The sequence below is a fragment of the Malurus melanocephalus genome, unplaced genomic scaffold (genome assembly GCF_030028575.1).
Source record: "Malurus melanocephalus ecotype Western Australia unplaced genomic scaffold, MMel_1.1 scaffold_734, whole genome shotgun sequence".
NCBI lineage: Eukaryota > Metazoa > Chordata > Aves > Passeriformes > Maluridae > Malurus > Malurus melanocephalus.
In genome coordinates, this window is record NW_026623966.1 from 103,534 (window position 1) to 115,914 (window position 12,381).

At 42.1% G+C, this 12,381-nt stretch overlaps 1 protein-coding gene across 3 annotated transcripts in view; it reads right to left on the bottom strand.

Annotated features, from left to right (window-relative positions):
• Positions 1-12,381, bottom strand: part of RARB (retinoic acid receptor beta) — a 191,004-nt gene that overhangs the window by 83,856 nt on the left and 94,767 nt on the right. Inside the window, exon 2 of one of the 3 annotated variants that reach the window (XM_057384693.1) lies at positions 8,939-9,025. The exons of 1 other annotated variant lie outside the window; for it this stretch is intronic. In XM_057384693.1, coding sequence (XP_057240676.1) covers positions 8,939-9,025 — 87 coding nt within the window. One more of the 3 variants, XM_057384695.1, reaches the window with a different exon arrangement.

A 12,381-nucleotide genomic window follows, 5' to 3' on the forward strand; every position in this document is an offset into this window, starting at 1 on the left:
TATCAGATTGTCATGTACAAGGGAGGTTCTCACACAGGGACCCCATGCTGGTGAGCTGCCCTGTCACATGATGCAAGTTCTACGCTCCTATTCAGATTACTAAAATGAGCTGAAGAAAGCTAGAATTCCCCTCCTCCCTCCCCCCCCAAAAAGCAAATTGCACAGTGACCAAAGTCATATTAATTTGCTGCCACTGGGAAAGCAATCCTGAGCAGCTGCAAATGATAAGTGAGTGTATGAAGAAGATAATCTAGCTATTAAAATCCATACCACAATTAATATCTGCTGAGCRGACTTTACTGTAGAGAGGCAAACAGAGATTCAGAGAAACCTGTGAGTCGGACAGGATACAGGAGAAAATAATCACTTGATTTGTAAATTTATGGAAAGAGAGTAATATATTTTTATAAGTAAGTCCCACTTTGTCATGTGTTTCTATTTTCACTGATGTTATGAACATTATCATTGASTTACTTTTTCATATAGTTTGGTGAAAGTGGAATAGTCCTGTAAACATTTTTAATATTAAATGAAGGTTTTAAATAGTATTTGGTCATTCAAATATAGGGCCTGCTTCTAAAAGTGCTGRGGGAGCTCCTAGATGCTCAGCATATTTGGAAATGAAGCCATGAAATGTGGATTTAGGATGCTAACTTTAGGCTACTGTTTCTGACATTCTTAACTTTTGAAACACATTTTCTCATGCAGARACAAATTAATAAAATCCCAGACTTTAAGATTATTTTTAAAATGATGGTTTAAAATCCATGGTTTTAGATGCAAGTTGTTTACAGATTACAATCTGGAGGAACAGCTAAGATTACTGTGACCTGAAAATGGCACAGAATCATTTCCACATWATATCAGTTTCTTTACTTTATACCTGTAATGATGTTCTCTCAAAGGGGCGGTAGCAGTAAGGCATTACTCCTGGTTTGCCTGCTAGAAAATCCAGTATTGTTMTACTCCTTAAAGCACAGAGAAAATGATTACTCTGTTACTTTAGAACAGTTTTGAGCATTTTGCAGCTTGTATTTTCATGGTTCCATTTGGTTTGAAAGGGCTTGGATTTCAGCAAGAAGTGGCATGGGTCACAGTGCATGGGGACAGACTTCATGCACATGAGCAAAGGTCAAAATCAATCATAGCTTTGTATTTCCAGGCCTATTACTTTTGGCAGTTTACCCTGCCAGAAGGGGCTAAAATATTTGCCTCCCAAAAGGAGTAAACATCAATAGGGGGTAGGAATATAATCAGCTTCTCAACCACTCAGCAATGAGAAATGAGGGCAAAGGATCCCCTCCTTGCCATAGTCACTAAGCCATCTAAATGTTAGATGCAACATTTTCAGCAAAAAGTTGAAAGATTTCACAGCACAGTGACTTGAAAAGGACAATAGGCCTATTTAGGCAATTATATTATGCAGGCTTTGTTATTAGGCAGCCCTGCTCAGCCCCAGAAAGTCTGGATAATCAAAAGTGTCCAAGTACAGGAAGGGGAAAAGTACAACCCCACCCTCCCGCACAGCCGCTGCCAGGACCTCTGGATTTGAAGGGTAAAGTCTATTTACCGAAGTTCCTTGGCCATTTTATACATCAACTGATATCCTTCCTCATGGGGCTGCGTGCTACAGCCTAGCAAAGCTCTGGAAAGCCCTCTGAAACCACAACTAATTTGGCCCCAGCCGCCCGCCCCTGTACATTCACTGCTCAGAAGCTGCTGCCAGCCCCCCAGGCAGAAACTGCGAGGGGAGAGGGATGTTCCCCCCCGGCTCGCACGCATAGCAGGRCCGGTCCCCACGGCCAAACAGATCTGGAAACTCATCACAGCTGGGCTCTGCTTTTGAGGTCTCAATAGGACGKGGCATAGCGTGGCCGACCGCGGCAGACAGCAGTTCTTCCGAGCACAATGTCCCTTTCACAGCCCCGCTCCCAAATCTAAATGCTGGCTGTGTAACACAGCCGCACTTCATCGGCCGCGTAAAGGGCGGTATATAAATTAGACCTGAGCAAAACCAGTCGCTTGGCGTGCTCCGGGGAGGTGGGACCATAATCCGCCGAGCAGGGCGCCTCGCTCCCCGGGCGCCCCCGAGCAAAGCCCCTCGGCTTGGCCGGGCTGCGGGGCTGGCGTGACGCACACATGGTTAACAAAAACGGCTCAGCAGTAAGTGGGGATTTAACTGGATGTGAGGATGACTAACTTCGCTGTCTGAAACACTATCTCCGTCTTTCAACTCCTTAACTTCACCGTAACCCTCTTCAAGGCATCGCCTCAGCAGCCTGGCTTTGTTCTGACAAGTTGCACCTTTGCTGCACAGACTCATTAGGCAAGCAGGGAGTCACCCAAAGATACATTGCTTTTCCTCCAAGCTTATCCCACCCTGACTTCACCAGCGAACGCTTCTCATCATTTTTGTCTGCAGGAGTTTTTGACAGTGGTGCGTGTCCATTAGAGTTTTCCKGTGCCAGCAGCCGAATCAGACTAACTGCATCACAGTCTACATAGAGAATAGTTTCTCCTTTTCAGTTCTTTTGGATGAAAAATATCCCCGCACAACATTTATTTTTTTTTTTTTTTAATGAAGTCGATCAGAAACAAACATTTTTTCATCACATACTTCAGAGCATTAAGCTAGACATATAAAGATTTAAACAAAGACTTTATCCCTAAGCAAATCAGTCCTAGCGATTTAGCTGTAAAGTTTATAGATGAACTTTAAAGAAAATAACCTGGTTCAAACAGATCTTGCCTTCTGGGCACTAGCAAACACACCTGCAGCAATTTGATACTTGGGAATGCAGATTACAAGTCCTTCACTTCAAAATGTTTGTTTTTTAATTCAGAAAGATGAAAGAAAATAAAGTAGTGAGATTTTTTTTTTTTTTGGTGGAGCACAGATGTTTCCAGTGCTTGCAGCGAATGGGAACCTGACCCAAACATTGCAATAATCCAGAAATTTGGAGGAAAATGCATGCTTTCTGGAGTCCCATCTTCATGAACTTTCTGAAAGTTAATACCGCTAGCTTCTCTCTCTAGGCAATCACTTCCTACCAAACTAAAATAAGAACTGTATACTACACAAGCCTCAATATCCCAGTGTGTTCTGCTGCAGTGTCCATAACTTTTGCCTTCATCAAATTTTCTATGCTTCTAACCCTAAGGAAATGCAGTAGGCAGTAGCCATCTACTTGATATAATTAACTGAAACACTGTAATGCCAAACAAACTTACTCCTATTTTGGTCCTGCTCATTTGCTGGTTTTTTTTTGCCTGTTTAATTAATGAAGACTAATGAAGACTAATGAAGACTTTTTCAAATACGTTTTTCCAAGGTCAGATCTCCATTCTTTGCAGCTCCTCTCTCAGGACCTGTCCTGTTCCTACTTCCACAGTATTTAGTTAGGTCACATTTCACCAAAAGTTACTGGTTTTCTCTCAGTATTTGTTTCCACTGCACTACGAGGGAGCGGAAGATTCTAACTCACATAAGAAACTATAAATTACTCATTCTTGCAATCTTAACTCTCTTGTCCTCTTAAGAACTATCCTTGTCTAATTTGATTATACCAACTTGATTTTTATCTTACGAGAGTGATGAGTGAGAAACAGTGAGAATGAATTACGATTAAAAGCGCCGTTGGTTCTAGTCTCATTTCTGAGTCCATGATTTTCCTTGCAACTAAATAATTTCATTTTAAATCTACAACAATATAACYAGTACCACATGAAACAAACTCACATGAGCGAAAAATCAGGTGGGGGGTTTGCACGCTTGTAACACACCACGCAATACACACTGGCTAACAGTTGCATTGCAAACCCAGGGCAGSTTTTTCCTCCCACAGGGGAGAGGCAAAAAATACCACACAAGTTAAGGTCATGTTTGGGTTGCGTCTTATCCTCTATTTTTACTTTGCAGACCCTCGTGAACTAGAAAATTCATGATGCTGCAGGAGTGCACTAGCTTAGTGAATTGTAACAGGATTAACGTACGGAAGATGTGCTGAAGTTGGAGACCTACAGCATTCTGCCCTAAACCCTGCAATGGCCAATTTTGCCAGCATTTCAGTTGAAACCCCAATGCTGTCTGGGATTGTTACTTGCCTGTTCTGAGTTTGCACTATCCATGTACTATTCCCTCAACAACCATTTACCTTTTACTCTACAATCACGTCTCTATCAAAGCAATATTTCAAAGGCCTAAGGCAATGGCTGCAGGTGTACCACTGTTTTTTTGCCGAGCCAAAAATAAAACAACAAATTAGACCAGAAAAACACTATCACACTTGTAACAATTACAATATTTGATTATTATTATTATATTACTTCAGATCACAGAGGTCTTCTTAAAAATGGAGAATAAGGAAATACTAGAGTTAGAACTACTAACATTGCTATCTTCGTATTTATAAGCACTGGAACAACCCTTAAACAATTAAAAGCTTTCTGGACCACAAAAATTCTAGTTTTGTTGTATTTTCATGAGATGCAACATAAAAATTTCACACTTTGAGAAAATTTTGATATTTCATAATCCATTTATATATTTACTCATGCATAAACTGTTTACACTTTCTTCAAAACTGAAAACAAAATTCACTCTAAATTTTCAAAAAGAAATATTAATTTGGACTCTAACTAAATTATTTTTCCACATTTCTATACCATCAACTTTCACAGACCAAATTACAGCCACCGTATTATGGTTCAGGTTTCAGCCTGATTTTAAATTCCCATGCAGTGAAGATTAATCCCACTGCTTACAAAGTTACAAGACTGGATTCCTGAATGCATTTTCCTGTATTTTTATTTACTCTTGTTAATATGAGTTTCTTTGATTAGCTAAACTTTCCTGTTATCAACACTTGTCTCTTATCACAGGCCCTAGGCAAATGACATATTTACCACTCATTCCATTCTGATAAGGGTAATCCTGTGTTTAACTTGCCCAAGAACAAACACCATATATTTTGTTTTTAAGAATCCTGCTTCTTCTAGGTATTAATAACATACAAGAGAAAGAGCAGGACATTTTAAAGCCAGAAGTTATTTAAAGAATATTTTGTGAGTGTAARCTTTTAACGACAGTACATATGCCTCCTACTCTAGGAAAGTTTATTTAATTCCAAGTTTCCGCAATATCACGACTGAAGTTTTCCTAAACTTTAAACCATGAAAGGAGGAAAACRCATTTTTAGTAAAACATCTGGTTTGGATTTTTGCTTTTGCTAACTGAAGCTCTTCCACGGCCAGTAACATTATTTTGAAGTAAAAGCTTTGTTTCATATTTTGTTTGAAGCACTTTGAAAAGAGTGCGAAGAAAATAAATATCCCATGCTGAAGTTCARTCTCCTTTTAATTGCAAAGACATCAAAACATTTGCAGTGTTGTAGGTTGGTAGTCACTGATTTTTACAATTCTATTTTCATTACTCAACCCACACAAAYGTCATATGTGTCTGAAAACTTTTGAGCCGAGTGAAACATACTATTTCACCAAACACTGTTAAATTTGTTTTTCAGTTACCCACTCCACCCCTTTGAAAGGTCGAAGGGAGAACTCTTCTAATTCCCAGTTAACTTTTTAACATACCGCAAAACACAAATTTCCAACAGCATTATACGGTTAATGGTGTACTGAAGTGCCCAAGAGCGTGCTAAAAACATTTTGATAGATAGCCAAGTCATTTATCTAAATCACCGTCAGAGCAGTGAAGCATCCTGCAAGCTTTTAAGCATAGTATTARGTGATGTTTTCTGGCACTTTTTATCATTTCTCAAACTTGAAACTGGGGTGTTAAAATASTGCTATTGTTTATCATCACCAACAAATCAAGACCCTATAACATAATAACACATTTTCAGAAGTGTTCTACAACTAACTCTCACTCCTCTGTTAACAGTGCATCGCTGTCTGAATCKCAAGGTATAGAAATAATTGATGGTTAAACTCAAAGGGTGTTCACAGTAAGTAGTTTTCTAGCAAAACAGCAACTTCTTAGAGCAACAAAGTGAAGAAGAAAGGTGGCAGCAAGGTCAGTACAAAGAAATATTGCCTTTTCTTCGGAAACTTATAACTACTGTCTGATTTTTGGAATGGCACCTACCCACTGCAATTCCATATCTTTGCAAGAACAGTAGAGATCAACATTTTAATTGCTTGGCTGCTCTGCTAAAATGCACTTCAAGACAACATGCAYCCTGATTAGCAAATGTGCTACAAAATTAGATTAAGGAGGGGAGAAAAAAAAAAAAAAAAAGCTGCCACGGAGATGTTATGTAAATTCATCCCTCACTGGTTGGACTTTTGCAGGTATTTGCTGTATTACATTACTATTTTATGTGTTCCTGTTTGGCTCCACAACTGTTGTTAGGATCAATATACCACACGAGAAGGAATAAACAGAAAGAAGTCCGGTGCCTCTTTCCTTTTTCCTTTCTTGCCAAAAGGAGAAAAAAAAGCTTGCAAACCACATTTTGCACAAAAACTCACCCCACCCCTCATTACCTCTGCGCTTAATTACGAGTTATTTCTTTTTTAAATACATGCAAGTAAATAAATAAATTAAATAACAACAACAAYAATAATAATAATTATAATAATAGTAATTGCTTTAAAGTGGAAAAATAACAGTTGGGACCTACATTGAGCACTGTGCCGGTGTTGCCACTCTGTTTGTGCCAATCCACTGAAGCATGCTTTGAGAGCCTTCTCCTGGAGCATGCAGGAAGACGGACTCGCAGTGTAGAAATCCAGCATCTGAGCAGGGCTCACTGCTAGAACGTCCATACAGTCAAACATGATTCCCCCTGCACAGAATGCCTGCAAAAGTGCTTTCCTCTAGGTGTGGAGGAAAATGGCACATAAAAGTACACCCAACTCCATCAAACTCTGCCCCTTTTTTGGCACGTAGGCTGTTGGTCTTTTTCCCAGACCAGAATCATGAATTATGACAGACAACACAGCTAAAAGCCTGTAATTGATCCAAATGATCATTTACCATTTTCCAGGCTGCCCAGCCAATCCAGCAAGATGGGGGGATGCGAGCCACATTCCAAGTTTTAGCTACCATCAATTTCCCCCCAAAATTTCTYGAGAGTCAGTCCAGCTCCTGGGGCGCTCGCCGGGTGTGTGCCGCGTCCCACGCCGTGCCAATCGCCCACCTCCCCGGGATAAAACAGCTCCGGTGGAGGCTCGGGATCCCCCTCGGCCGTGAATAGATGCTTCTGCCTCTGAACAGCTCACTTCCTACTACTTGTGTCACAGGGAATGAAAGATTGAATTGCCTAATATATGCGAGTGAACTTTCCGTGAACCCTTCCCAGGCTGCTAACCTTCAAATGACCCAAGCGGTCTGACATCACCAGCTCCCAGGATTCTCACACGCCTTCACAACTCCCAGCAGCCCTGCAAAAAAGCCAGGCAGGCGGGCGGGCAGGCAAAGGCGAGCCCCAGCCCTGCCGGAGTCGCCCCGCGGCCGCCGAGCGGGCGGGTGCGGACGGGGAGCGCAGCTTACAAAAAAAGATCCAAAATAATAAAGTAATAAAAAGAAACAAAACAAACCACAACAASGAGGAGGAGGGGAAAGGGGGGTGGGAAGTAACACAGCGGTGTTTTCAGCGCTTGCAGGCAACGGAGAATTTGAMAATTCCAGCTCAATTTGCTGAAAGTTCTGTGCCCCCCTCCCTCACACACACATTCCTTTCCTCGCCGGAGAGGCCACGAGCGAGGCGCAGGCGCTGCCGCTGTTCCCCAGCCAGGGATTCGGGCTTCGCCCCAGCTGCGGGGCTRGCGGGCTGGGCTGGGAGCAGCCTCATCCCGGCGCTGCTCCGGCACACGCCAGCAGGGTCCCCGCTCAATGCCACCCGCGGGGACCCCGCTCAATACCACTCGCAGAGACCATGGCCGGTGCCAGCCCCGCTYCCAGCAGGGGCCCGTCCCTCCTGGGCGGGCGGGGGCGGTCAGGCCCCATCTCTCCGCACCATCCGTTCCTCACCCCGGCTCTTGAGCCGCCCAGCGCTCCGCGGCTCCCCCGATGGGTGAGCTTTGGCCGTGCCCGGGAGGGCCCGTCCCCGCCGCTGAGCCCAGGGCAGGAAGCAGCCCCGCATCCCCTCYTGGCCCTTCGCAGCCCCGCCGCCGCCGGGCCCTGCCTGTCTCTGATTAGCACAGAGGGGCTGGGGCCGCTCGTGTGAGCCCGGAGGGGCTGTATCAGCTTTCAGAGGGCTAATGAGCGCCAGCTCCCCGGGAGGGGAGAAAGGCCACGAGCTAATCCTTGGGGAGCAGGGCCCAGGCCGTGGTGCTGAGCGGGGACACCTCCCTGGGCAGGCGGCCCGGGCCGAGCCCTCACAGCCACTCTGAGGGGCTGCTCCCACCCGCTAYGGTCTGTGCTAAACCACACCGCCGGCAGCCCGCCCTCATGGCCGGAGGAGGTGTCAAAGCCTTCCCAAGTCTGTGGCCACCATGTCACAGGCGGCCCTGTGCGGGGCCACCACTTGGCATGAAGGCAGCAGAGAGCKCCGGGCTTTTCAGGTGGATAACTGCCTTCTCCAAAATCTTGCTCATTGAGAAAGACTCCATGGAAGCTGCCACCAGTCCTTATTCCTATGGACAATTTAAAATTAAAAACAACAGCCTGGAAACATTCCCTCTGCCCCAATGGAAAGGACATGAGCTCAATAACCACATGCATGCTTTATTTGAAATGAAACAAGCCAAGCCACCTCAGCCCCAGCAGAATGAGCATCATCCAGGAGCAAGGCATGCAGGAGCCTTGCTTCCCTGCTCCAAAGCAAGCTCGGGTGCAGAAACTAGAAAACGGAGCACTTGATTATTGCCCGTTTCTTGCAAAGCCCAAGRTGGGAATCGGGCAGAGAAGGGCGCACCGAGCAGGCATGGCACACCACTGGCGACCGCAAAGAAATGCTGGAGAGAGACTCACCCTGGGACCTGCGCAGCCACTTTAATGGATGTGGTGTCCCCTCTCCACAAAAAGTCCTTTGATGAACCGAAAGCTCTCTGACAATGCCTGCAGATTGTATTAACAAAACTTTTCACACAGATTCAAGAATTTWAAAAAAACCAAGCCACAAAACAAATCCCCCACACAGCACACGCACTTGTTCCCTGAAACTGATATACCCACACTGAAAACCAGCGGCCAACAAAAAAAACCTGCTGCAATCTGGAAGCGAATCCTTTTGAAGAGATTAAAACAAAAGCTTTTCTTAGTCTCCCTCCCCTCAACGGGAGATCTGTAGTTGTCCCTGCAGCAGGAAGCCTCTCTTTCTCTCTTCCCTTCAGGCAGAAGAGTTGCAAATGCTGGAGTTTAACAGCATCTTTTTAAAGGACTTTTAGAGGACTTTCTCAGCCCTTTGGGGTGTCCTCCCCCAGCCTGAACTCCTGCAGATGAAGAAGCCCCTGACACTCTCTAATCCAAAATTTATGCACAGCATACGCTTACTGAAAAAAACATCCTTCAGGGAAGGCTTGTTTAAACTATTTCAACACAGCAAAACCGTGTTTGTTGCGTTAAAATAGCCAAGTGGAATAAGTTGCTAAACTTTTTTTTTTCTTTTTCTTTTTTTTTTTTTTTTTTTTTTTTTTTTTTTTTTTTTTGCCACATAACTACAATGTTGTTTGGAATACCAAAGCTAAATTGAAAGACAGTTATTTTCTAACCAGACGATACAGGACACAACAGAAATTTGGAATACGTAATGTGTCGCTACAAAAATAACTGGAAAGGATGACACRAAACACAGTATGTTTTTTTCAGTCTCCGATTTAGGGAGAAAACAGSTTTTTGTGGAGACCAGAGTTCTTGGAACAGTTTAAGCTTATGCCAAGAAAAACATATTGCCCATGTTGAGTTAAAAGTAAACAAAATCAGACAAACAGAAATACAGTTATGTTTATCCCATTAGTAGTCTTATAATACCATATTAAAAAACAATACCTCTCGGTTGTACCTCAAAACGTAGAGTAGCAGCTTCTGAAAGTAAGTGTTGGAAAGTGCTGCTTAAGTGTGTATGAATTTTAAAAAGTCTGCTTTTTATCAGTGTATCAAAATAAGCCAGGTAGCTCATCATGCTTTATTACAAATAATAGTTGCACTAATGSTTATATTTATTACTAAATGCAGATGTAATTAAAAATTCCTCAAATAACCCAATGGTGTGTTTGCATACTATTTCTACAATACTCTATGCATCTCTTATTTCATTTTGAAATAGCACAATACTTGTTTTACTTCAACAGAGTATCAGGAAAAGCTATGTTCATAAAAAGGAGGATATTTTCTAATTTAGATCAGGACTAATCATGATTATTGTGCTAACTAATAGTCCTCTAGTTCAAATGTAATGAAACTTTAAGTATTGCCACATATTTTAAATGCMTATCCAGCACCCATAGAGGTGCAAGGAGGCAACAACTTTCCACTAGCTYCGACTTTGTCCATGCAAAGAAATTGTGATTTCACATCAGTGCTTTAATCTGTTTTCTCTCAAACCGTAATAGCAGAAACTTTATAATAAACATATTCTTAGCCATAAGTAAAAAAAAAAAAAAAAAAAAAAAAAAAAAAAAAAAAAGCACAAGTTCAAGTCAGAAATCTATTTCCTCTGGTGTTACTGTATATTTGTCAGTGTGACATAGCACATTTGAAACCCATAATCATAAAACAAAAATTTACAGCCAAGGTTTAGGGTCTACATCTGTTTCTCTGGTTTTTGTACTGCAATTACCCACTGGACAATTCAGAAAGCAGCACTATGAATCATGTACTGCACACATGGTTGTGCTGGTCACTTTTTGTTAGTACAAGAGGCTGAGGATGCCATAATGTGCTTCGTTGAGAGAGAGAGCATTAACTAGAATTAGGATGAGTGCACCAGGCTCTCTAATAAAAATGACTTTACTAGAAGCAACAGAGTACTTCTGGAACATTGCAGGCATATTTATAGAATGGAAAAATTAAGAAGTACATGCAAAAATTCTCCCAAACTAAGCACCTCAGGGGAAGCACACTTTTTTCTTTTGCATTCATTTTACTATTAATCAAATGTAGCACTCTCTTGAAACAGTTTTGACAGCAGAGTAAATGGTTACTAGTGAATGATGTGTGTGTTTAAGCAGTGAAAGCAGAGACAAAGTGATGTTTTCTTCTACTCCCTAGGCAAGAGCTGACACTAAGCTTGCTGCCTCAGCTTTGATACTCACAGATTCCTTTGTGTCAGTTGCTGGGAGAATCAGTGGCAGTTCACTAACCCTGCCTCACACACAGGGGCTTTGATTTTTACCTCTTCATTGACGATAGATGTTAATATGAAACAGTACTTGCCTGCCTTGGCAGGTTTTTTTTCCCCAGGTTTTTTTTTTTCCCTCCCCCAACTGGTTACACAAATCTGAAAAATCTGAAAACCTGAATTCCCTCTTCACTACATGTAGTTTTTAGTGTTGAAGGATGTTTTCCTCATGTCTCAAGCRCATGAATGATGTCAAAAGATTATGGGGAAGAAAATCACTAGGTCACAAGAGAATGGCTGAATATTTAAAACTTTAAGGTAGTCCTAGGAAATGGGTATCAAGTGTGAGCAAGAATTGCCCTGAAGAAAATAAAAAGGTAAAATTATTGGCATGAAATGGCACAAATGTCATGGAAAAACATGAAATACAGTGAAATTAAGTAAAAAGGRTTTCTTCAGTCTGCTATACACTACTATGCACAGCTTGCAATGACCRAAACAGGAATTTGTACTAACAGGAAGAATTATTTCAGGCCTGAAATATAACAGCAACTGGCGAAAGACAATTCAGTGCAGAGCAGTATTTTATTTTAGRTGGGAAAAGCAGAGTTAGTCATCTCCAGACCCAGGACTCAAGCATGCAACCAGTTTGCGAATCACTTACTGATAAAGGCTTTTTGTCTGTTTTAATCTGTGGGTATGTATTTGTAAAGATGCCTTTAAAGCTGATTGCTTAACTTTAAGGCTATAAAAATAATTCATTTCCACAAACTTGAGCATACAACCATGTTTCTTAAAATCTGTACAATCCTTTGGGCTGGAACCAGGGGAAAAGAACTGCCCTACATGATAAAACTGGAAGTGTGTCTGGCTCAGCAATCCATTTCTGAGAGTGACTGCTACTAGGTCTTTCTAAGGAAAATCCAGGAACCCCTAGTGACTGGCGAAGTATAACTCACCCATAGGTCCTCTAATAGCCTATTCTCTAACAGCAAATCACTTAAGCATTAAAGCATGAGATTTAATATCCCTTCCAAATTTGTTTTAGGTAATAGCTCTGATATTCTAGATATTCATATATAGCCAATGTCTTTTTGGATTGTGATAAATCTGTAGCTGTGTGAGACAGAAGTAG